General features: G+C 40.4%; 2 protein-coding genes across 2 annotated transcripts in view; one reads left to right on the top strand and one right to left on the bottom strand.

Annotated features, from left to right (window-relative positions):
• The window catches only part of CDC73 (cell division cycle 73), a 100,959-nt gene that overhangs the window by 38,405 nt on the left and 38,852 nt on the right, over positions 1 to 23,702 (top strand). The gene's annotated exons all lie outside the window — the stretch shown is intronic.
• Positions 15,020 to 23,610, bottom strand: LOC146434057 (beta-1,3-galactosyltransferase 2). Its single transcript, XM_085068345.1, has 2 exons — positions 22,999 to 23,610; positions 15,020 to 17,852 (listed from the first exon to the last, which is right to left on the bottom strand). Exon 2 carries the CDS (start codon positions 17,714 to 17,716, stop codon positions 16,448 to 16,450), a length of 1,269 nt encoding a protein of 422 aa, XP_084924471.1. The 5' UTR covers positions 17,717 to 17,852; positions 22,999 to 23,610; the 3' UTR covers positions 15,020 to 16,447.

The following is a 23,702-nucleotide window of genomic DNA, read 5'->3' as shown; positions in this document are numbered from 1 at the left end:
TTCTGCTTGGAGATATAAGCAAGTACTTATATCTCACTTAGTATCACAGTCATCCCTTCTTCTGAGCTTGGGAATTAGGATAGTTTGTTACCCTAGCAATATCCATAGGAACTGCCTCAGAGCCCAGCCTCATCTCCATCTCACTCATGCCATTTACTACTGCTTAGTTAAGCCAGAGCAAACTCTCCTTTATGATTTGTTTACAATTGTTTGTTAAACTCTGTGCTTAGTCCTTATTGTTGCCTCCTTGAACACACTTAAGGACTGTTTCAATTTGTGGACTTCATTCTGGTGTTGCCCTTTCAAAGGTACACTTCCTTTCCTCCTTTCAGTTGTGGGTTTATTTTGTTGTTTAGTTGGGTTTTTTCCCTTGTATTGAATTCTTTGAGTATGTGGCTGTGAGTGTGTGAATCCAACCAGAGGGTATCTCAATGTGGCACATTTTGTTCACAGGTGCACAGTGTGGCATGGGCAGGTGTTGTTTGGCTCCTCAATCAGAATATGTGAGGCAAAGGAAGTCTTTTCAAAGTGCTCAGAACTGAGACAGAGCTTTAGAGGCAAATGTTGATGAACTGCTGAGGCAAGAGCCCTGGTTCTTAGTGATTTTGGGGATGGATTATAAGTGATGTCATTGGGCAGCATTTCCAGGTAGTGCAACATAACTAATGAGAAGATCCAGCAAGAATATCAAAATAGGACACATTTTTAAGCTTTTTTGGCAGTTCCTTCTTGCACCATTCAAGGTAATTGCTTAAGACTGACTGTATTTAGGTCTTGAACTTTCTGAGGTTTTAGTGTTCCATCTAAATGCAGGTGCTAATCTGCCTGTGTCTTTTATGCAGCCTCATCCTGTTGCTGTTGAATCAGCATCCTCACTTTTAGGATGTCTACAGGCAAAGTCGTGATTTAATCAGGTTTGCTGCCGGGGGTTCTGAGTAACAGTCTGTTCAGCAGAGGCTTTCTCGTTAGGTAAATGACTGGAAAGGCCATATAATGATCTGTGCATTAGTTCTGGCTCACTCACCTGGCATTTGGGCAGCACTGCTCATCCCTCCCGGAATATACCTGTGACTGCGAGCTGCCGAGCTGCCAGCTGGAGCTGCATTGCTGTTTGCACTGAGCAATATGCTGCTGCTGACACCACTCAGCACTGCTGCTGCAAGGGTGAGCCTCTGGATTCAGCTAAAACTCACTCAGCTGAGCTCAGGGAGCTAAGGGGAGGTGTGTGGGTGTGAAAGTGCATGTAGGCAGGCACTGAGTGATGTGTTGGTTGGTTTAATTATCATTCACCACTTCCTCTGTTGCCCCTCTTCGTTCCCAAAGGGCTCGTGGGATTTTCTGGAGATTTTTGGGTTGGGATTTTTCTAACATGAACCTCATACATATAGGACTTAGTACTGAAGACAGTGATCTGGTACAAATAAGTCTGGTTCCTTGCCTTTGTGAGTCAATAAATGCATAGCCTGAATGTAAATTTATTTGAGAGACAAAAATTCTGATTTTCTTTCAAAATGAGAAAAGTTCATCTTGGATCTATGCATCTGTAGTACTTAACTATTTTAAATGACGAAGGTTTGTGCAATGTACTTAAAATGTCAAATTTATCTAAGGCAGTTGGTAAATTGAAAGAAATTTATAAATAACTCTGAGAACAACTGTGGTTTTTACAAATACATCATTTAATTAGCTGGCCTATAAAACTTGGTTAGACTTTGTACAACATGAACATTAACAAAGCACCTTTTTATTTCTATTTGCCATTACCATTGTATTTGGCACATTAAGGTTTAGGAGGTCCAACTATTCAGTTGGTTTCCTGCTTTAAGAAACTTGGGAGGTATTTTTGGAGTTTAAATCTCTTCCTTTTTGGCTCTCCATCAAGGTGTATGAGTAGGTTTTGTGCATGAGCAACAGATATGCTTTTAAAATTCAGTTCAAGTGCAAAACAAAACTTGGTGTGACTAAGCAAAGTGATGTAGTGATGTGATAAGTTTGCTTGTAGTTAACTGTCAGCCTAGTGGCTGTAAATCCATACTACTTTTAATTTAGAATTTTGTTAAAAAATTCTGAAAAATCATGTGTTTTGTCTCTATAATCGCCTGAGCCTCTCTTCCTCTAACTGAGGTGGGTGTCTCCTCATGCCCTACCTTGACCTGGAGAGAAGTGCAGCTGCTGAGTTACAGATGTGTGATTTTGGGTGGCTTGGTGCTGCCATTTTGAGGAGACACAGAAAAAGCACTCCCTGCCTTTCACTCCCTGGGAGCAGTAATTCCAGGGTTTAATTTCCCTGGCCAGCAATTTCCATGAAAGTTGACAAAGGCAATAACTTTTCTCCGGGTTTTATTGAAATTGGGAAATAGTTTTGAACAATACTGTGGGAGAAGGGAGGGAATGTTACTAAAGCAGACTGAGAAGAGCTGTTTCCTGAGGTGGGGAAAAAAACAACTCTCCTTTTGCTTTGGAATACAGAGACTGCAGGGTCATGATCCATCAGCCCTACTTCCCAGTTACTATATAATTGAAACACAGATGGAATACAGTGGTCATTAAAGCAGGTAACCTGCCTGATTAGTTGTGTTGGATCATGATGCTAACTAAAACAAAAGATGTGTGGATGGAGAGGGCTTTATAGTGCCTTAAGCCAAATATTTTGTAGCTAATAATACATACAGTATATTACAATATATGCAGCTACCTCATATTGGTGTATAAAATCCATTTTGTTTTAGGATGATGTTGAGTGCTGTAGCAAGCAATGATTTTTATAGTAAGTTTCACATATATAATTATGTCTGGAAAATAATGTAAAGTAAAAGCTTCCAAAAATATCTGGACATGAACAGCAGGTGAAGTGCAGATTAAAGTAGTAAAATACATATTAAAATACTAAATGGATCATAATGCTGTCTTAGAAATTAAAATCTAAAGGGACTCTGAACTGCCTGTGTAATGTTACATCTGATTTTACAGGGTAGGTTTATAGCTGGCTCAGATTTCATAAGTGAACTTTTAACATGTAAATCAACTTCCTTGTTCGTAGCTGAAACCTTTTGAAAACTGTGTTTACTTGTTTGTTACAGTTCCCATTCAGAATAATGAAAGTGCCTAATCAGGCAGTTTGCTCACCTAAGGTGAGTTAAATATTTAATAAGGGTAGCTTGCATATGTGTGTTATTGTACTGCACAACAAAACCATGGATTCAATATGTCTCTTACATTCCTTCCCCTGGCAGGGCTCAGCAAGCCTCTTAATGTCCTTTTATTTTCTTGTCTGGAAAGCTGCCTGCACTTGGCTTGTAATACCAAACACTGTGAATTGTAATCCTTTCAAACACGAATGTGGGTATTAGATAATTTTAAAGAATGAGTACCATAACAGTAATCCATATGCAGGGAACATTTTATAGATGGAAATTTGCAGTACACAGAAAATATTTTCAACCATTATTTTATTACTCCTTTCTATGGAGCTGAGAGGAATAGAATATAAAAGGCAATAAGTACTCAACATCCTCCAGGTTAAGATCCAGAATAGATTAAATTTAAACACTAGGAGAGTGTTACTAGTATACTAATATTTGTGGAAGTTCTCAGTTATGAATAAGAATCATTCCTTTAAGGAAATAATGTAACTTTTTCTGATGCCTCACCTAAGCGAAATGGAAGTGATTGATAAACCTGACATTTAGTCTTTGGCATGCTTCGGGGAGTTTCTGCCTTATGTTCAGTAAAGTAGTGTTTCTTTAGTGAAGTCATATTTAAACTATGGTAAAATGCATAGAAATATATTGATACTTCAGAAATGTGGCATAACTAGAGTGTTCACAGCTTATGATTTCTTCCCCATCTCCCTCCTCTTTCTTTTTTCTCCTTTAAACAAAAGACTGACTTTGGCTCAAGTAGGCTTGGCCAGTTTCCTCTCCCACCACATTCCCCAGAAGGAAGCTAAATTAATTCTGTCCATAAGAAGATTAAAAGCTGATGGGGTGGGCAGATGTTTTATTTTCTCAGGGGTGAAGGAACTAGCATGAGCTTCTCTGGCAAGTCTGAAGATAATAATGGTGGTGGGAGGGAATGTTTCGCTTCTAGTTAAATTGCAGAAAGGCATTTATACCTTCCTGTAATACATTTCATGTGCTCTTTGACATTACCTTGATGGAAGAATAATGATGTATTCTGGGTTTATGTATTAGTAATTCATTTACTCCAACACTGATTTGTAGTGAATCTATTATGCTTCAGAGTAAATTTAGGTGTTACTGTGAATTTTATTTTGCTTTTTAATTCTTTGTTTTGCACTGCAAAATGTTTAAAGTTCAAAACTTTCCTACATTATTTACATATTGGTTCATTTTAGTTAGTTTAGTTAATTTTCAGTTCATTTGCTTAATATTCAGGTATTTTTCCTTCCTGTTGATAAAGTCCTGGCTGCAGTCTGGCTTACTCCTTATGACCAAACTGCTGTAGGAGAAACTCGTGGTGGGCCCTGTGTGCTTGCTAGTAGAATTCACAGAATTCTTGGAATGAACTGAATCTTAACCCCTGAAGCCACATCTCTCTGTGGTAGCCTCCAGCCTGGTGCTGATCTGGGAGCTATTTAATAATTTAAGTTCACAAGTTACTTGCTTTTCTCAGCATTGGATCCTCCTGGATTCCAGGCTTGTTAAGGGATTCTGTGACAAATAAATAGGTTTCTGGAGGTGCCTTTGTGCTCACACAAAACACAATCAAAGAACAATAGCTGTGTAAATCTTTGGGGTGAAAAAAGTCCTCCCTGTGTCTGAAACGTGACTTTGGTTCCTCCTGGTAGCCTTGGAGTCTCTGTCAGTCAGCGTCCTTCAGGGCTTCAAAAATCTTGTGGAACGTCCTCCCAGATTTCTTTTATACCTCCTGAGTTCCCCAAACCAGGGTTTGTTTTAAAGGATTAAAATCTTAATTTATATTCCATTTGTAATTAAACACGTCAGGTCTTTCCAGGGTGGAGCTGTTGCCACCTGAGCATGGCTGGGAGTCATTAGGAAGTTAAGAATCGTGAATAATCGTCTGTGTTTTCCCATTAAAGCAAGTGCTTCATAGTTCAGCCATTCACAAATAACCTTTTCTCCTCAATACAATGGATGATGCAATCGAAAATGGCAATATACAAGTATTCCTTAAGGCTATATCTAGATCAAGGCACTCAAGCAAATTAAAGCAAATTACCAAAGTGTACAACATCAACATTCATAAGTTATAATACATTAAATTGCCATTGGCTGGTGATGTCTTTAGGAATAGAATTAATTTAGTGAGCTGTATGTAGTTTAATTTCCTTGATTTACAGTGAGTGAAGGCCAATTTACTCCTGCATTGGAAAACTCACGTGGGAATTCAATGCATTTAAATTAATACGTTTTGACTTCTCACCTTTCCTTGAATCTTGATAAACCTTCAGATCATTGTTAGCCCATTAAGTTTGGGAGCAGCTTCCCCAGATGTGATTGCTGCTCCTCTTGTTGCTGAGGTCCCATTTCTTAGTGCTGTGTGGAGCTCACTGCTGGCTCACATGGGATTACAGATTTGATCTGCACCAGAGCCACAAATAAAATTAAACTGCTGCTCTTCACTCCAGGGAGTAATGGCTGGATTATATAGAGCCACAATAGTATTTATTAACTAACCTGCAAAGACTGTGTGTTTTCCAGAATGCTCAGTTCAGGATCCTCTGCAGCTCATGGACATCCAGCAGTCTATTCAGTAGCTTTTAAAATCTTCATAATGCACTTGTTCTGTGTATGTATTTAAAAAAAAAAAAAGTTAAACATTGTAGAGGTATTTTTAACTTTTGGTTTTATTTTGATTGGCAAGCACAAAGGTAATTTGTATTGCTTTCAGTTTTATGTTTGGGATGTTTAAGTTGAGAAAGGAATAGGAAATTAAATTGCTGTGGATGCTTAATAGACTGTTTATTTTAGGGCATAGTCAGTGCTTTCACACTTTAAATTGTCATTACACAAGAAAAACCACTCATTTCCAGTACTTAAACTGATGAATTGAAGCCTACCACTTAAAATTTGTCCACTTACTTACTTACATATGCTGCTAAGGCCAGAATATTTTCTCTTTTTAAGTGCTTGTCCTGCCTGGGTATTTCCCCTGAAGTATGACTTTTGTGGGTTTTGCATCTTTTATCTCCCTGTTTAATAGAAAGAGATGTACTGTGTAACACTTACTGAAGTGTCCCAGCTTATAAAGTTTGTAATTACTGTCCATTATTCTAAAGGATTTCTGCTAGGTTTTTAAAATATTTTTCATTTCATGTAGTTAGCAGCAGCACAGCAAATGTGCTGATAATTTCTGTTCCCATTCTGCATATGTGGAGGATGGGACAATACAAGATGGCAACATCCCAATAGTTCAATCTGTGTAGGTGAATTTCTGTGTTCTGTCCTTACATTTTTCAGTAAATGGGGACACTCGGGTAATATTTTTGTGACTTGCTGGCTAAATTTTACCCACTGTTTAGGGAGGGAGTATTGGTAACATAAAGTCCTAATCAATATTTATTTATACTTACTGGGTTTTTTGAAACAAACCAGTTTGATTTGGTCTAATATCATCATGCCACTGTTATGCAAGGAGTTGGTCTGCAATATATGACCAATTCTCTAAAGGGCTACAACTTGTTAGTAAGCTTTGACAATGTTTTATAGGAAATTCAGAATCTGCAGTTTGGTATTTATTAGAAGCAGACAGGTTTTTATCATCTCTTAAGGAAGTCTTTAAAAAGTGGGTTTTAGGCAGTTAGTGTCCAGTTGTTTAAAAGGACTACTTACAAATTTCTCTGAGAGTGAATGTTTGACATGTTTTTGAGGTGTTTGGGTGAGGAGGGTCATTGTTATGGGGTTCAGAAAATGCTTAGTTTTCCATACTGCATCTTGCAAAGACTCACTCCTAGCGGGTTACAACATTTCTCTGATAACTTGAAAAAACCTTTAGCTGTGAAGGGGTAGTTGTAAAAGGGAAATAGGACAACAAGAAAAGAAAGCTTTATTGACGGTTGGAAAAATAATTCCATTTTTTTTCACTTCCCAAAAGCCAGGGACAAACACATTCATCTCTGTGTTGGCCACTGAAACAAATGAAATGCCAAATGTTTTAGTTGACTGTGGTGGGAGGCAGCCTTTTTTTTTAATTTTTTTTTTTTTAATTTTTTTTTCCTATGGCAACACATCTCATTGTCATCATTTTTCACTTCAAGTAACTGACAAAGCCAGTGTGAAATATGTTCAGCAAATATGTAAAGCTATTTTTGCCCAAGTCTTAAAGTGTCACCAAAGAAAATGGAAATTGTCCAGCATCTTGTGTTACACAACTGAATACGATGAATAGTGTGAAATCCCACGTGGAGCTAATGAGGTTCAACAAGGCCCAGGGGTGAAGGTGCTGCACCTGGGCTGGGGCACAGACTGGGAGAAGAACTGCAGAGGAGGACTTGGGGGTTTTGGTGAATGTGAAGCTGGACTTGAGCCAGGAGTGTGCACTCACAGCCCAGCAGGCCAGCTGCACCCAAAGAGGGGTGGCCAGAGGTCGAGGGCGGGGATTGTTCCCCTGCTGAGACCCCAGCTGCAGTGCTGCACCGGCTGGAATCCTCAGCACAGGAGGACACAGAGCTGTTAGAGCAGGGCCAGAGCAGGCCATGGAGTTGCTCACAGGGCTGGAGCTCCTCTGCTCCAAGGACAGCCTGACAGAGCTGGGGCTGCTCAGCCTGGAAAGGAGGAGGCTCTGGGAGACCCTGCTGCAGCCTTGCAGTGCTTAAAGGGGACTTAGAAAAAAGAGGGAGAATGGCTTTCGACAAGGGCAGGCAGTGATAGGACAAGGGAGAACAGTTTAAACTAAGAGGGGAGATTTAGATTGAAATTAAATGTCAGGAAGAAATTCTTTACAGTGAGGGTGGTGAGGCACTGGAACAGATTGCCCAGGGAAACTGTGGGAGAAGTGTCCATTCAGAGTGTGAGCACTGTCCAACTGAAATTTATCTTTAATTTCAACTGGATCATAGTTCTGTGTGCTGAAATGGCTGCACTTGGAACTGGTGCAGAAGAACTCTGCTACATCCTAGCTAGGATATGTCAGCATGGACTGCTTGCTGCAAATCCATTATTGTGAGAAAAAAGAAACAACACTTACTGCTCCTGATCATGTGTTTTGTCATGAACATCCTAGGATTTATCTGTTCTATGAGTAAATCAGGGTCTTATGAATTCAAGTACCGTATTAGTGCTTTGGGTGCTAATACTCCTAAGTCCAAGAGAATGTTTTGATAAGAAATGGGGGGGAAACCACTTTTTATTCCATGTAAAACATTTTACAATGAAAGAAAAAATTAATACAAAATTCATTGGTGTTTTTTTCTGACAGAATTGGAGGAGGTAAAATATTAATACTTGACAGGTTGTCATAAGGAGTCTTACAGGCAAAACCAGAGTAGTGTTTCTTCAAACTATCAATTTTTTGAATGTGTGCAGAAGATACTACTTAACAAAAGTGTGTTCATGGGTGTAAAGTTTTTTAATGAATAGGAGGATGGGCAGGGAAGAAATGTAACTGTGTACTTTATTCTAGTTTTTCCATTCCGCTCTGCTAGCGTGAAATTTGGACAATAAATCATTCAAACTGCCTAACCTCTACTAGTAGAAAATATGGAAATGGTGGAAGGGAAAAAAGAAAATTAAAATGGTTGAGGGACCCAGGCATTGCACTTCTTAATGACTAGGACAGCATTATATTTCATTCAGGCTTAAAGCCTCCAAATTATTGTCACAAGGCTGTCATTCCTTTATTAACATTAATGAAAGCTGGATATCTGCAGTTGTTTGCAGCATCCATTTCTCAACTGAATTTTGGTTAGAAAGAAGATCATATCTTTGATGGATGCAGCAAACAAATTTGCCTGCTTTTTAAAGAGGATAATTCTCAGCTGGATAGTATGAAGTAGTAAGTACAGCTTTTAGCTCTGAATAAATTTTAATTTCTGCAAAGTAGAAGAATTGTGATTATCTATCATTTTTGTCTTAATTTTTTTTTTTTTGCCATTTTGAGAATTCAGGGAAAAGATTCAGTTGTTTAATTGATGTGGATAACTTCCAAAATAGTTAAACCATGTCAAATTAGGTCAAATAGTAGAAGTAAACTCCTGCATCAGGTTTTAAAAATCATTTCAGATGTGGAAGACAATTTTTTTTCGTGACATAAAAAGAGGTATTATTGAAAAGACTTTTCTGTTGAAGACACATTTATATACCAAAATGTGATTTCTCTGGGTTTGTTGGATTTGGGTTGGTTTTTCTTTTTTCTCTTTGGTATGTCGCACTGTGGGTACAGCATAAGCTTTGTAATTTGCTTTTTGAGCAGCAGAGGTGTTAGTTGTTCCCTCAGGTATATATGAGATATTTACCTTTATTTTAGAGTCTCAAGTAACATAAGAGTACCTCTGAATTGTTGTCTTATTTCTTTAAATTTTTTGGATGTAAAAATGTTACCCTTTCCTGCACTAAACACCAGTCAATAAAATACAATATTTTAAGTTATTTATAGATGATACAATGGGAAATTGGTTCTTTTCATTCAGAAGGCTGGATAATTGAGCTGAATTTTTATGGCTGCAAAAATCAATGTCTAGGTGGACTTTGGAAGAGTGCCTATAAAAAGACTGGCATTTGCATTAAGTAGCAGCACTAAATTTTTGACTGAGTCACAGATGGTGCTTTCCAGTGTTTCATTTTTTGTTTTATCAGCTCATATCAACCTGTATGTTAGGGCAAAACAGGTTTAAAATGTGACGTAAATTGATGCTTCTTTTGAAGGTGATGACAGTGACACACAAATTCTGAATGAAACCTACAAGATTGTAGGTTATTCTTATTCTCAAAATAGTTCTCAGATCTCAGCTTGTTTTAATGCAGGGTATGTTAAATATTTAGGAAAGGCAGTGAGTAAGGTTTAGTTTCCTTTGCTGTCTCGTCTGGTATTTTATTAACAAAGGATTTCTTGTGGCAGTTGGTTTTTTCTTGTTTTAAACTTTGAGCCTTACTGAGACATGGGAACACTTGGCCTTTCCACAAGAAAAGTTGTGGTGGGGTTGTGGTTTTTCAAGAGTGTGGAGGGATTTGGTGGTTTTAGGATGGCATGGATATTTTTAATTTTTAATTCAATATAAAACTTTTAAAAGTATTAACAGTGAAAGAACTGGGAATACTTTACCTTCTGAAGACTTTTTTGTGTTGAAAAGATTCATCTCTTAGATGCTTGCAAGCATGACTGTTTCTTCTGAAATCTGAATTTTTGTCATCTTGGGAAATTTTTTAAGACTTCACACTGTTTTCAGTATCTTCATCTTTTTCAGTTGAATATATTGTGAGACATTATCAAAGCTGGTATCCTTAAAATGTTAGGATGAGAACAGTGTTTCACACACTTCACTTTTTAATGAGGTAAAGAAAAAGGGACTTCTCCATTATGCCCACACTGAGCATCTGGGAGATCAGAGTGAGTGGTTCACAGAATATTCATATTAAACAGCTGAAATGCCACTTTATTATTAGCTAAAGCTAAATGGGCTAAAGGGAGATGGAGGTGTTGCTGTGATGTCCTCAGAGCACATGGTGTATTCATCAGTGCACTTTGGCCTCTACTGAGATAAAGCAGCTTGCAGTGTTTCTTTATTTTAAAAAGTGTATATTGGTTACAAACTGATAAAGACTGTATAAAAACGCCAGTTTCTTCCTCCTTCTCTTTTCTTGAGCAAATGACACCTTGAAGGTCAGCAACAATTCAATCCACCCTTCAGGAGGAGCTGTCTTTTCTCCTGCCTTCCCAGCCGAATGAAAGCCCTTTGAGAAAAATCCCGTCAAAGATGTTAGCAGCCTTGACTTCTCCACCCTGCACACCGACTGTGCACAACTTAAACATTCAAATGGAAACCTTTGAGAGTACAGAAAGCTTTAAGCCATGAGTACTCCCTGAGCTGGAGGGACTTTTTTTTTCTTTTTTGAGTGGTAATTCAAGGTTACTGTCTCGGTCAGAACGTTTTGACCAAAAGCACAGTCTTGAGAAAAGCGAAGGGAACGGTTCGTACCCTGTGGTTATAGAGCAGTTAGCTCATGAACCAAAATGCATCATTACTATCATTCAGTTAGTGTTATCAGGAAAACTGTCAGATTTAAATGCTTAAGAGAGCTCCTGTAACTGTTGCCATGGCAATATCAGAACAGCAACGTGGTCGTTTTCATCCATATCCCATGTTCAGCTAAATTCCTTAGCAGTCTTTTAACTGTGAAAGGAAGGTACCATATTGTACCAGGCTGGGTTTCTTTTGAGCTAACCTGGAACAAATGAAAGCTGAAATTAACATTTTGTGTGAAAATTAAATACAAATCCTAGGCACAAGTGATCTAATTTGCTTTGCTCTTGGTTTGCCTGTGCACTGGCAGTCCTATGTGTAAAGTACTCTCTGTGGAGTCACTGACCTGCTGTTCATGCCATTGTGTCACCACTTGGAATTTGGTTCAGGCCTTAATAAAACACATGCACTGCAATCACAAACTAAAGATTTTGTTAGAAGAATAGATTTACCTCACCAATTCCTACTTTCTCTGTAAATGCAGAAGTGTGAGCATTTATGACTAGAATTTCAGATCCTGCTTTCTGATTTGGCCTCACTTGTGTAACACTTTTCCCTGCCACTGAGCCTGCCCTGTATTTCCAGCCTGGGTGGTGTTGATCAGCTGCTGCATTTTTAGTTTCACTCTTCTGTTTTTTAACGTCCAAGCTCCTTTTTCACTGACTTGCCACAAGAAGTTGTTTTCCACATCCCTCCCCCAGCCTCCTGCCCCGGAAAGCCTTTGACTTCACTCTTGGTACAAAGCAGAGACCACATTCTGTCCTTGCTGACCTACATTTGCACAGTGCAGCGTTTCAGAGCTGGCAGTGCAGCTTCCCTGACTCCCTCCCTCCCTCCCCTGGGCTGCATCACTGAGTGCCTGGGCTTGGGAAGCAGGGCTGGATGGGCTAGAGATGGAGGCTGGAGGAGTAACAGCCATGGCCATGGCCAGTAGGTATGGTCAGCAAGGGGGGTGAGACTGTCCTGAGTCACATCCTGCCTTGGGAGGACAATCTGAAATGAAAAGGACAATAATGCTCCTCTCTGATAGGTGCAGCTCTCAGAGTGTAACTGAGTGATTGTCCAATATTTATTTGTTTGTGCTGTTCCACAGCATGAAAGGGGGATTAAGAAATGGCATTTAAAATTGGGAAAACATGGCAACGACGAGTGATGTTTTTACAAATCAGTTACAAGGCTGTTCTTCCCAATAGCACAAATGGAAGAAGTAGTAGCTGCTATATTAGCATCTTCCCTCTCCCTTTCATCTCCTCCTAGGACGTTTCCACGCATTACAATGAGCATTCATTGAAGAGAAAAGATTTTCTTGTCCTGTGGGATTATGTAGGTATTTCAGATTGAAGTGTAATGGGGGACTGTGTTAACGTATCAGGAAAATTAGTGGGAAGGGGGAGGCAGTCTAAAGTAATGGCCTCTAGGTGCTTCCCTCCCCTCTAGTGCCTGATTTAGCATGGGGTTGGAGAGTTAATGCATGTCTTAACATGTTGATATATTCTGAAAATATTCTGTAAATGAGGACTGACACGTTTTATATTACTGCACTGCAAAGAAAAGCAGATTCTAAATTGCTGTTCTAGTAAGGTTAACCTGAAAGCCAGTCTGTCTCATCTCTTCTAGATCACTGCCATCCCATAATTTAAGTTTATAAATTTAAGTGAAGATCTTAGTGGGCACTGAATTTTCTCTCAGAACAACTACTGAGGCTTGGAAGTACTTTGACATGTAGTTTTTTTAATTTAGAACAGATTGTGATCTTTACTCATGGAAGATCTCTCAGTGACTGGGGATGGGATCAGTTCTACTACACCAAAAACTGTAGTTTTGAATTTTCCATTCTTAGTTCTATTGGTGTGTTATCTGCACATCACTGATTTAATTTGAGATGTGGAAGGAATTGTTTCATTGTTGAATAACAAGTTTTTTGGTGGGACTTCATTTTGGTCCTATACTATCAACATGTAAATATTTATTTAGTTTAAAGTTAAACAAATATGGGAAAATTATGGATTTTGTTCTGATTTTTCCAAGTTCTGATTTTGTTACCAGGGCAGCATTTCTAAGACTTTTCTTTGCCATAATGATGGTATTGATGATGTCACAATTTTTTTTCTCCCATCATAATTTTGGAGCCATTATGACTTTTATATTTGTTTTCAACCTGAAGCAGATGTACAGAGAAGTAAAAACATTTAAAGCAAATATTATACAAACTCTTGTACTTCCATATTCAATGAATTATTGTATCCTTTTTCCCCTTTTTTTTAACTGCATTGCAGACATGTTGGAGTTTTAGCTGTGATTTCGTGTGCTATTGCTAATGAAAAATGCTTTTTTTCTTGCTGTATGGGGAAAGGAAGTGAGAACTTGTCCAAGCTTTTAATGATATAACTAATTACTGCACTGTTTTTAATATGAACTGTTTTCATATTCTAGTAGAGTGAGCAAATAGCTTAAACACAAGCTAGAAAACAGTAAAACATTCAGAGAAAGGAATATAGGGCTTTCCTTCTGTAATTGCATATTTCATCATACAAAATGATTCCCTTTTGTTTCTGAGAGCTTTGCAACAAACTGTGCAAGAAAACAGTACTTGGATGCAAATGATTTTAGTAGCATTTGACCATCTTGAAAAGGACTCAAGTGTGTTTATTGAGTAGTTTTAACTTACACCCAAACATTAATACAAATTTTAAAAATCACGTTGGGCCCTTCAAAGAGCATAAAGAATGGCTTTTTGTTTAGCATCTGCTACTCCTCACTAGTCCTGTAACTAGCAGGAGGTTTGCTATGCTGAACTCGTCGGCATCGCGCTGTGGCTCTGCCAAGCTCGGGCAGATCAGCATCGTGCAGGAGCTCCAAAGCCCAGCACCCTAGAGGTGGTTTGCCTGCCAGACTCGATGGTTCAAGTGCCAAACTGTTTAAGGTTTAGTTATTAACCTCTTGGACTGCACCCAGGAGCCAGGAACAGCATTTAGGACTAGCCAGAGTTGGTAAAATCGAGTAGATCACAGTGGAGCTGGGAGCAGCGCTGAAGTCCTCTCCAGGAGGCTGGGCTGCAGCCTTGGCCAGCACTGCCTGGGGAGAGGCCACTTATGGGATTGGACAGCTTCCCAGATTCAGTACCCTGCAGCACTAGCTGGCTTCCCACACTCGCTCTGGGGGTCTGGAGCTGGCACTGGTGTGAAGCCTGCCTCCAGTGACCTTCAGGCAGGTGGCTTCAGCTGGATGTCAGCTGTGGCCTGCGGTAGCTGGGAGCAAGCAGCAGATTGAGTGGGGAAAGCAATGGGTGCTGAAAGCACATTCCCAAAGGTCTGTCCAGCGCAGCTCTCTCACATGAATGCCAGTAATCATCACGTAAACTAAGTGTACGAACTTAGTATGCAATTTAGTTGGGAGAAATCTCTGCAGAAGAGAGTTACTAGTTTTACAGGTATTTGCTTTCTCCAAAACCAGATGTTTATATGATTTGAGGTGTGTTGGAAATGCACAAATGTGCAATTAACTCACCCCAAATACACCAGAGGAGAGAATTTAGCGGAGGATCACAAAAAAAAATGGTGTTGAGCAAATTCACATGCCCACCTTCCACAGGAGCTGCTGGGATTGCTTCAGAGGTGCATCCAGTGCCTTGCAGTCTGTTCACGTGTGAGAGTTCCTGCAGACAGACAGCTCGAGAGCTGCTGAGAATGCTCAGTAATATGATTTGTCTTTTCATTACAAAGGAGAAAACCCTGCTGTGATCTCTGTACTCTGCATGAAAACCAGGCTTTAAGGACTAGGGAACACTAGAAAAACCAAGTAATGCTAAAGCTAGAAATTTCTTTCTTCCTGAGCAGCTTTACCATAAAAAGTGAAATCTTAAGACCATAAATATAATCAATTTTATTAAATAATAAAAGTACATCAAATATTTGTATTTTATCCAATTAAAAAGTCCCAGTCAAACAGAAAACTAATTGCAGTTCGATCATTTGCTGCTAAATCAGAGATGGGTATTGCTTACCCTGGCACTGTGACAAACAGTAATAACCTGAATTTGATACAACTCTGCTGTAACAGTTGGAAAATAGGCTTTAAAAGTTCTGTTTGTTAGATAACTGGAAACCTGTAAATAGATTTAACCCACTTCTCACAATTAATTTTCAGTGGTACATGTTGTGACTTTAAATTGCTTAGATTTTGTTCCTGCCCATATAGCCATCCAGAACTCTCAATCTTACTATGACCCAGTCTTCCCCACCTATAAACTGAGGTGTGGGGCTTAATTTTCTCCAGCAGATGTGTTTTCACTTGGGTGATCCTTGGTTTTTGTCAGACAGGAGAGAGCAAAATCAGTGTTTGATTAGTTTTCTCCCCCTTTGCACAAAATGAAACTTTGTCAAGAACAGTGCAAGACTTGAACTGAGGTTTTAATTTCTCATCAGCCTTTAAGTTACCTTGCAGTTATGTAGGGAAATTAAGAGCAGATTCAGTGAATTTGTGTGAAGGTGCCAAGTGGAATGAAAGTTACTTGGCACCAGATTTTAGGAGCTTGCCCTGTGACTTCTGGAGAATGAAGTAACTTTGTCGGCTCTTTGTGGGCAACCTAGTTGCATCTAGAACACCACTTGCATTTTTTAAGGTGATGTACAAAACAAGTCTCTGCAACTTTGATTTCATTTATCTCTCCTTCCAAACCAAATAAGCAAACTTCCCAAAACTGGACCTACTCTGAGGGAGTACTTTCTCAGTGCTTTAGAACTGATTGGTAGTGTCTTACTAAATTGTGACATTGTTAAATGTGTTTTACATTACAGAAGTGTATAATAACTGTCATGTGGCATTTGAAGGTAAAACTGATCTGCCCTTTGTGCAAATCCTTAATTTTTAATTTTATACCAGTTCTAGATAACAAGAAATCATTACATGGAAGAGAACTAGAGCTATGAATGCATCTTTTAAAATAAAATTTTAGTGTGGAAAATATGCTCAATTATATTTTATTGGCACATAAATCAGCAATTGTACCACCAAAGTGTGCATGCTTATTATTGCACATTAACACAGAAATCCTTATATACCATCTGTTTTTTTTTTTTTGTCTTAAATCTCAAATTCGCTGGGAAAACCTTTTGGTTATAATTCCATAATATTCAAGAGCTATACCCTTTTTGAACTTAAAAAAATAATTTCCCGACTGCCCTGTGTGCTGGGCTGAGTCCAGGCTGTGCCGTGGGGCTGCTCCGTGTCACCGTCCGTGCGTTGAGCGCTATTTACACGTGGCCCGCGGGGCTGGCGGTGTCACCCTCAGTGCAGCCTGCGGTGGCGATACCTGCCGGCCTTGTCCTTCGCCGCGTTGGCACAGGCGTTGTGCTTGTTCTGCTGTAAGTGGTTCCAGTATTTGATCAGTTCGCTAGGTTGGAACTGATGGGAGGTAATTAGGTGGCTGTATTTACAGCTGGAGTAAGAAACTCGCCAGTGATTGAAGACAAACTCGTTGGGTGGGGGCATGGGGTCAATCCGCAGCTTGGCGAGACAGATCCCCACATACACGTCCTCTAAATGTAAACGTCTGATACTTAAGGAGACCTTAAAGATTTTTTCTGCTAAGTCACCAGAAAAAACATAACCGGTTCCAGAGCAGAACACAGGGTAACGTTCACTCGGATACAAATCAGGTGGCATATACCACTTGCTATCCTTGTTCCTATTAGGTGCATAACCTCTCATTAAATAACCTGTAAAATACTTGTGCCTCGGAGGAAGTTCTGGTTTCAGAAGCTTGTGTATTAAATATTCAGTATTGACAAACATATCACTATCAGTTTTCATAACATAGGGAACATGTGGACAGTAAGTTGCAACCCAGTTCATTCCCATCAGAGTTTTAATAGTTAAATTATAGTAGGTGTCTAAGTATTCTTGTTGAATGATGTCGTGGTACTGTCTGCTTTCCTCAAGGATAGTACGCTGGAGGTATCCATTGATCTTGATGCTTAAGCCCAACAAAAAAATCCGCACAATTTGGATGCCAGGTGTCAGGCTCTCGTTGCCCCAGGTCTGCCGGATTGCTTGTCTGGCCTCCACCTGGCCCGGCTCTGCAGCTATGAGCAGTATTAGAAAAGGGATCTTCTCCTGGCACTTGTCAGGCTCGTTGATGACGTACTTGAAATGATAGGAAGTTGGATGCCCAGTGCCTTTCTCGTTGTAAATACTTCCATTGGCACTGAGGGTATTTTCCAAACCGGTTACTCCCTGCGGGGACAGATCTGTGTTGTTAGGGTTGATGACTATCTGAGGCCGGAGTGTCTGAGGCACAGCCTCTCTCCACACGTTCCTTAGAGAGCTGTGGTTGGTCTCACTTTTTGTAGATCTAAATCCTCGTATGGTGTAAGCCATGGGATTTTCTCTGAATCCAGCCTTGCCTGGCAGCCAGTCGTGATGGTTAAAGAACAGAAACATGGCAAAAAGAAACACCAGAGAGAACAGGCCAATGAGATGGGTGCGAAACAGAGACCTTTTGGTATTCCAGGTCATCTTTGCCAAGCAGCAGTGTCGTCTTCTCCACTGAAGCATGTTGTAAGGATCCAGTGATGGGATATGAGACAATGCTCAAGCAAAAGGCTTTTCCAATTGGGTTTGAATCCACTGCTATTCTTTGGTATTCATTTTCTTCTGTTTATGTTGAGTAATGGTCTGCAAATGGCTCACTCTGCAAAAAGTAAGAAAAAAATAAATCAGAAATTGTTCATTTTACACGTTCACAATAGAAAAGGTTGTTGCGGAGCGGAGCTACAGGCCTTGAAAGCCAAGGTGACCTTCTGTGTCTGGTCCGGAAGAAGCCCTGGGACCAGTGAAAAACATCCTCGTCACAGGGGAAGTGGGAAGAGTGCATTGTGGGCCTGTGAACTGCTGGACCTGTCAGGAGTGAGGAACACCATTTGTTACCTTAATACGTATCGTTTACCTGTGGCCATAAAAGGTAATGTTGTAAAACACAGTAGTTAATTGGAGTACTTTGTAATGTAGAGTAACTTCTGTTTCTGTTGGAGTATATAAGCAATTATCACTGAGCAAAGGTCTTCACCATACCATTGCAGAGATCATGTGTGCCCTTAACAAACACCATAAAGGGTTACAAATAGAAACTAGATACAAACATAAAATTGAGCAAAATTTTTTTATTTTAAAAAGCCCATGTCAATAGGAACAACATTTGATTTATGCTAAAAGCCAGCCTTGTTTTATGATTTAACTTGTTTTGTTAGCTTTAAAAGTGCTTTTCTTCATGGCAAAAGTTTTGACAAACATCCTGGATACCAGAGATAAAGAGGAAAAAAAATGGATCATCTTAGCAGGAAAAAGTGTGAAGTAGACATAAATAGCTTCATATACACTGGCTGTGACATCCTTGTAGAGTGTTTGAGAAGGACTGAATGAAGAAGCCTTGCTGGCAGATGGAGGGTTTATTGGCATTAATTAAAATTGATTTGACATGCAGAGGCTAGGATGGCGCACAGTTTAAAGCCCGTTTTGCAAACGGCCATGCCTGGTGGTGGGACAGACGGCAGAGGGTTGGTGATGGCAGAGCTGTGTTAGTCACAGGACACTGCCTGGCGCCTCTCCATCGGCCCCCACTGTGCACGGAAAGTCAATGAGAAGATGCACCTGTCAAAATTAATTTTCAGGGTCCAGTAACCTCACTGCACAGCCCTCAGCTGCTAATGCAGGATAGCATTTTCGGTCACCTCTCAGGCACCTTTCGCCTTCTACTCCGCATTGGAGGGAAACATTGAGTGGAGCACTGGGCTGTGGTGCCAGGCTCAGAGGCAGCTGAATAAAATGAAGCTCTTGATTTTTGTAGGCGGAGATCTTGGGTAGTGATGATAACTGGAAATAAAATTGCACACAACTAAGTTTCTGGCCAACTATCTGATGATCATCATTCTGGCTTGGGTTTTTCCCCCCCTCTATAGAAGTATATGTAACTACTGTAGTTCTCATAGCAGTCAGAAATTTCAAGTATTCTGGCCAGCAGCTGTAGCTGCAGGAAAAAGTGCCAAAGTAGTCTGTGCTTCATTTTCTCTTAAATTTTCGTTCATATTCAGGAGCAGAGTCAATATGGCAGCTTCATGATGCTGCATATTAAAAGCTGATCACATCATCTCGTAAATGAACCTTTCGCTGCACAGTAGCAATTCGTTTGCGATTTTCAATTTGCTCTAATTTATTCCTGGGCCCTAGGGTTTTGTATAGGAAAAGGAATGACAGTTGAACGAGAGCCCATAGAAAATGCTGTTTCTAATAGAAATATGTAATTTATTAATTGCTTCGCTATCTTCTTAAACTAATATTTGGATTCATTTGTGCATTTAAAACTAAGTGATAAGTTACATGGGAAATTACAGGGTTTAACAATGTAAGGAAGGAATTCAGGAGGAGATGTCAATCGAATAATAGGATATTAAGTTGTACGTGTGTGATGCAACATCCAGTCTGCCCTGTTCGCGTGCGGGAATAAGCGCATTTCCGAAGGGCGGGGAGGCTGCTATTAGCGATGTTTATTTTGCTTATTGCCGGTATTTGTACAAACACCCTCCGCAAAGAGCGGCAGCTGCCTTACCGCCAGGCCGCCGCCTCACAGACCCCGCCAGGGGGCGCCGCTGCGCGCCGAGTGTGACGCGACAAGGGCGAGCGCGCCGCGATCCTCCGGGAAGAGCCGAGCGGGGCCCGGGGACAGCCGAGCGGGGCCCGGGGACAGCCGAGCGGGGCCCGGGGACAGCCGAGCGGCGCCTCCCGTCCGGCCCAGTGCGCTTCAGTTGCTATCGTGCGTTTGGTTTTAAAGGTTGCTCAAAGTATCTCTTATTTTCCTGTGTAACTGTTCAGGGCTGGTGCTACTTCCCAGAGAGTCAGCTGCCTAAAAACTATAAACGCCTGTGTCTAAATGGTGTAGTTCAGGAATTAACCCGACACTCCACGCTGGTACTGCTTTAACTCGAGTGTTGTCCTTCTGTAAAAGAAGGTAAACCCCAAATGTGCAAGACTTGTTTATCTGACTCCTTGCACCTGCTTTTGCCTGCTGAAAAGACAGAAGGCTCCCCTCAAAACTTTTAATTGTCAGTTTGTCTGGAGTGTGCAGCGAGTTGTAAATGAACACTCAGCTCTTCGGGAATATCTCGGCATAAGCAAACATAAATGTCACTTCAAAGGATAGCCTGGATCTCAGGGCAGTTAATCGCTTGATAGCAGATTGGAGGGCAGCGGTGAGGATGGTTGATGAATTAGGGTTCCATTGCATGCGTCCACAGTTCAGGGAGAAAATCAAAGCCAGAATTGCACGAATGTGGACTAGCAACTACAACTCAGATTAATTTTGTCACACTGAATTGTTCCACTTGGAAAACTACAGTCATTGGATGGAAATACTTTAGCAAATGTGCACTAGTAATCTCAGTTTAATCTTTAACCGAGGTAGTGTTTTGTTGTGCACCTGCTTTGATAGGCAATAGGCAGAAGTGAGAATCTTAAGTTACACAAATATTTGTGTAAACTGAAAACTGTTTGCAGGTGCTGCCTTTCCCTGATGCACTGAGGAATTGTCCCAGCAAAGGCAGTTGTAATGGCTGAAACCTTTCTTTATGAGGCTGCATGCTCACATAGTGCACATGAAAATAAGTTTTACAGTGAGGGACAGAACTAGAATCAGAATAAATTTTAAGAGTCCTATTTCCTAGATTTTTCACATATTTCCTTGATTTTTCAAGGTAGGAGTTTTGTAGAAAATCTGTCTCTGTTTGCTATTTAAAAAAGCATTATATGAATAGGGGAAGCACCCACATCTATTTTTTAGCTTCAGAAAGCTATTGACTGAAAAAACCCAAATAACTTGGGCTCATTTTCTTTGCAGTTTGTGTGTAAAACGTTTCAAAATATACAGTGGGGTATTAAGCGTTGAAAACACAGCAACAACAATTGCACCTTGGGAAAAAAACACTACATGCTAGGGTGCATTGTTTAAAAATAATGTGAAAAAATGTTCATAGGTATTAAACCCAGCATCAAATAGTATAGTAAAAGTATCACTTTCATTTAATTAGGGTTAGAGCATGATTTTTCCCCCTCCCAAATATTTAAAATTCCATTTCACAGAAAGATTACGAACAGGCACCAACTATTGACAGTAGGTAAGAAAACCTAAGTACAGCAAAGGGTCTCTAGAACACTCGCATTGTCCTCTCAGAGTGTGTTGTTGCACGTAACTGCATTTTGGAGATATTATTTATGATAATGCTGCTTCATTTTTGGCACTTGATAGTGCAGTCACTGATGCATTATCAAATGCCAAATACATAAACTGTGAATGCCTCTTGAATTTTTATTTGTGGTCTGTGCTCTGCTGGTGTTTTGGTTCCTGGTACTTGCAGTTCTGCTCTATAATTACAGCTTTGCAAATTGAAGCATTAGACTTCCTATTCACACGTCTTGGATTTTCATATTTTGATTAGCTCTGTGGGCAAACTCTTAAATTAGAGGGAAGAGTTCAAAAGGCAGCCTGAGTCTGTATTCTGATGAGCAGCACTTGCATATTGGGCCTCTTTTAATGTGCCTGAGTTCCCTTACAAACTCCATTAATCTTTTGCACTAAACAGTATTTGGGATAAGGTTTGGTGTGCAGGTTTTTAAATGTCTGATTCATTAGCCAAGTGTGCTTCTCCTGGAGTGTTGCCTGAAGGTACATTTTTTTGTTGCTTTAAAAGTTCTGTAAAGTGACTTTATATTTTAAATGTATTAAAACTGGTGTGAAACTGGTGTCTGTTGTATGCTGCATGCTTAGGTTTGTGGACTCTTTCCAGCTGCTGTTGTTTTATTTCATGTTAGCATTGCCTTGGGCAAAGAAAGCACATTTATATTGACATCTAATGATTTATTATAGCTTATTGGTAGATTCTGCAGATAAGCACTTTCTTTCTGTGGTGTATTGAGTTGCTATAGATTTAGGTCCTAAATTTGTATTGCAAGTATTCATCCCTTTTTTTTTTTTTTTGCTACTAGCGATGAAGTATTTAAATTTCAACAATAAATAGGAATGAATGGCAATTAGATGGAATGTCATTTTACAGTCCAAGTTAAACAGTCAGTGTTTTCATATTAAACAGAAATTGCAGTGATGGCAGGAGATAAGTTACGTGCTTACCATTTTGAGTGTGCAGTGTTTGAAGGTTTCCTTTTGGGATGTCAGGGGAGCCTGATGTTCCTAGTAAATCGTGGTGCCTGATTGCAGTGCTGATGGTTTAAATCATGCCCAGGCTTTTGCATGCTCCCACTTTATGCTTGGCCGGTGGTGCCCTGATGACATTTTGCTTGTGTTTGGGGGGCAGAAAAGCAAGTGTAAAAAGGGCTGAAGGGACTTTCAAGATAATGTCTTTTGACTGCATGGTCTGTTTTGATGGTTCAGTGCTCTCGGTATGTCACATTATGGACATTTTACCCATGCTTTAAGATTACTTCAGATAAGGATTAATTCTGACCTAGTTTGAGAGGATTTCTAACTGGTTTTTCAATATCGGAGGGCTTTGAGTTTTTAATTTCTCAGTTAAAAGCAATCATTACAGGAGCTCCATTATCCCTTTAATCCTGCCTCTCCAGCCCCAGCAGCCTTGGCAGCCTGTGAGCAGTGCATTCAGTCAGTGTAAGGAGTGACATTGTGCTGGGGGAGAGCAAAACCTGCTACGATTGTTTCTCCCTGCTCACAGACAGTGTTATCTCGGGGCGCCGCAAATGAGGAACGATCATTATCTGTAATGGCTGAAAAGGTGACAGACAAGCGAATGAATATCACACACAAGGGTTTGACATACCTTCCTTGCTCAGGCCATTTGTGGTGCAGGATAATACCCACAGAAAATAGTTTGGGCACGCCATCACTTCAGCAAAAAAGATGCTCTCGACCATGCGCACATCCCCCAGCAGCCCTGCTTCCTGCGACCGCTCTGCTCGGGATCCACTCTGTCCATCTGTCTGCCCGTGGCCGTGTTACCTTCCCCGCTCCGAGGTGTCGTCCTTGCCTCGGGGCTTTCTGTTCACGCTGCAGACAAAAGGACAGGAGTTGTGGCTGCTGCCGGCGCGGGGCTGGCTGGCGCTCCCAGCCGCTGCGCTGGGGCTCTCACATCTGGTGTTTCCCGCCTCGGACAATGCAGGGCTGTGTTCTCCTCTCCTCAGGATCCATATTTCTGCTGGAAATGTTAGCGGGGAGGGCTAGCACGTAGTGCCTCAGTTGTCTTCAGTAATAGGATCTCCCTCTGTTCCTTCCTTCATTGTTGCTAGGCAGTAATAGAAATGGTTTGGAGCTGTTTTAACCCAGAATTGTGGTGGATAAAATCCATTCCGGAGTTCTTCAGCTGCTGCACAGGCAGGCAGCAGTTTAAATGTGGGCTTTGACAGATGCTGTCTTCTGACAGAGCAGAATTTAACGTCACTGCTTGGCTGAATCCCACGTGATTGTTTGCATTCATTTTGACTAAATCCAAAGGCAGACAGGAAGCTTTACAGGCTCTTGCTCTTA

Source organism: Lichenostomus cassidix, chromosome 8 (genome assembly GCF_008360975.1).
Source record: "Lichenostomus cassidix isolate B80296 chromosome 8, HeHo_3.0, whole genome shotgun sequence".
In the NCBI taxonomy this organism is placed as follows: domain Eukaryota; kingdom Metazoa; phylum Chordata; class Aves; order Passeriformes; family Meliphagidae; genus Lichenostomus; species Lichenostomus cassidix.
This window is presented reverse-complemented; position numbering and strand designations above follow the sequence as displayed.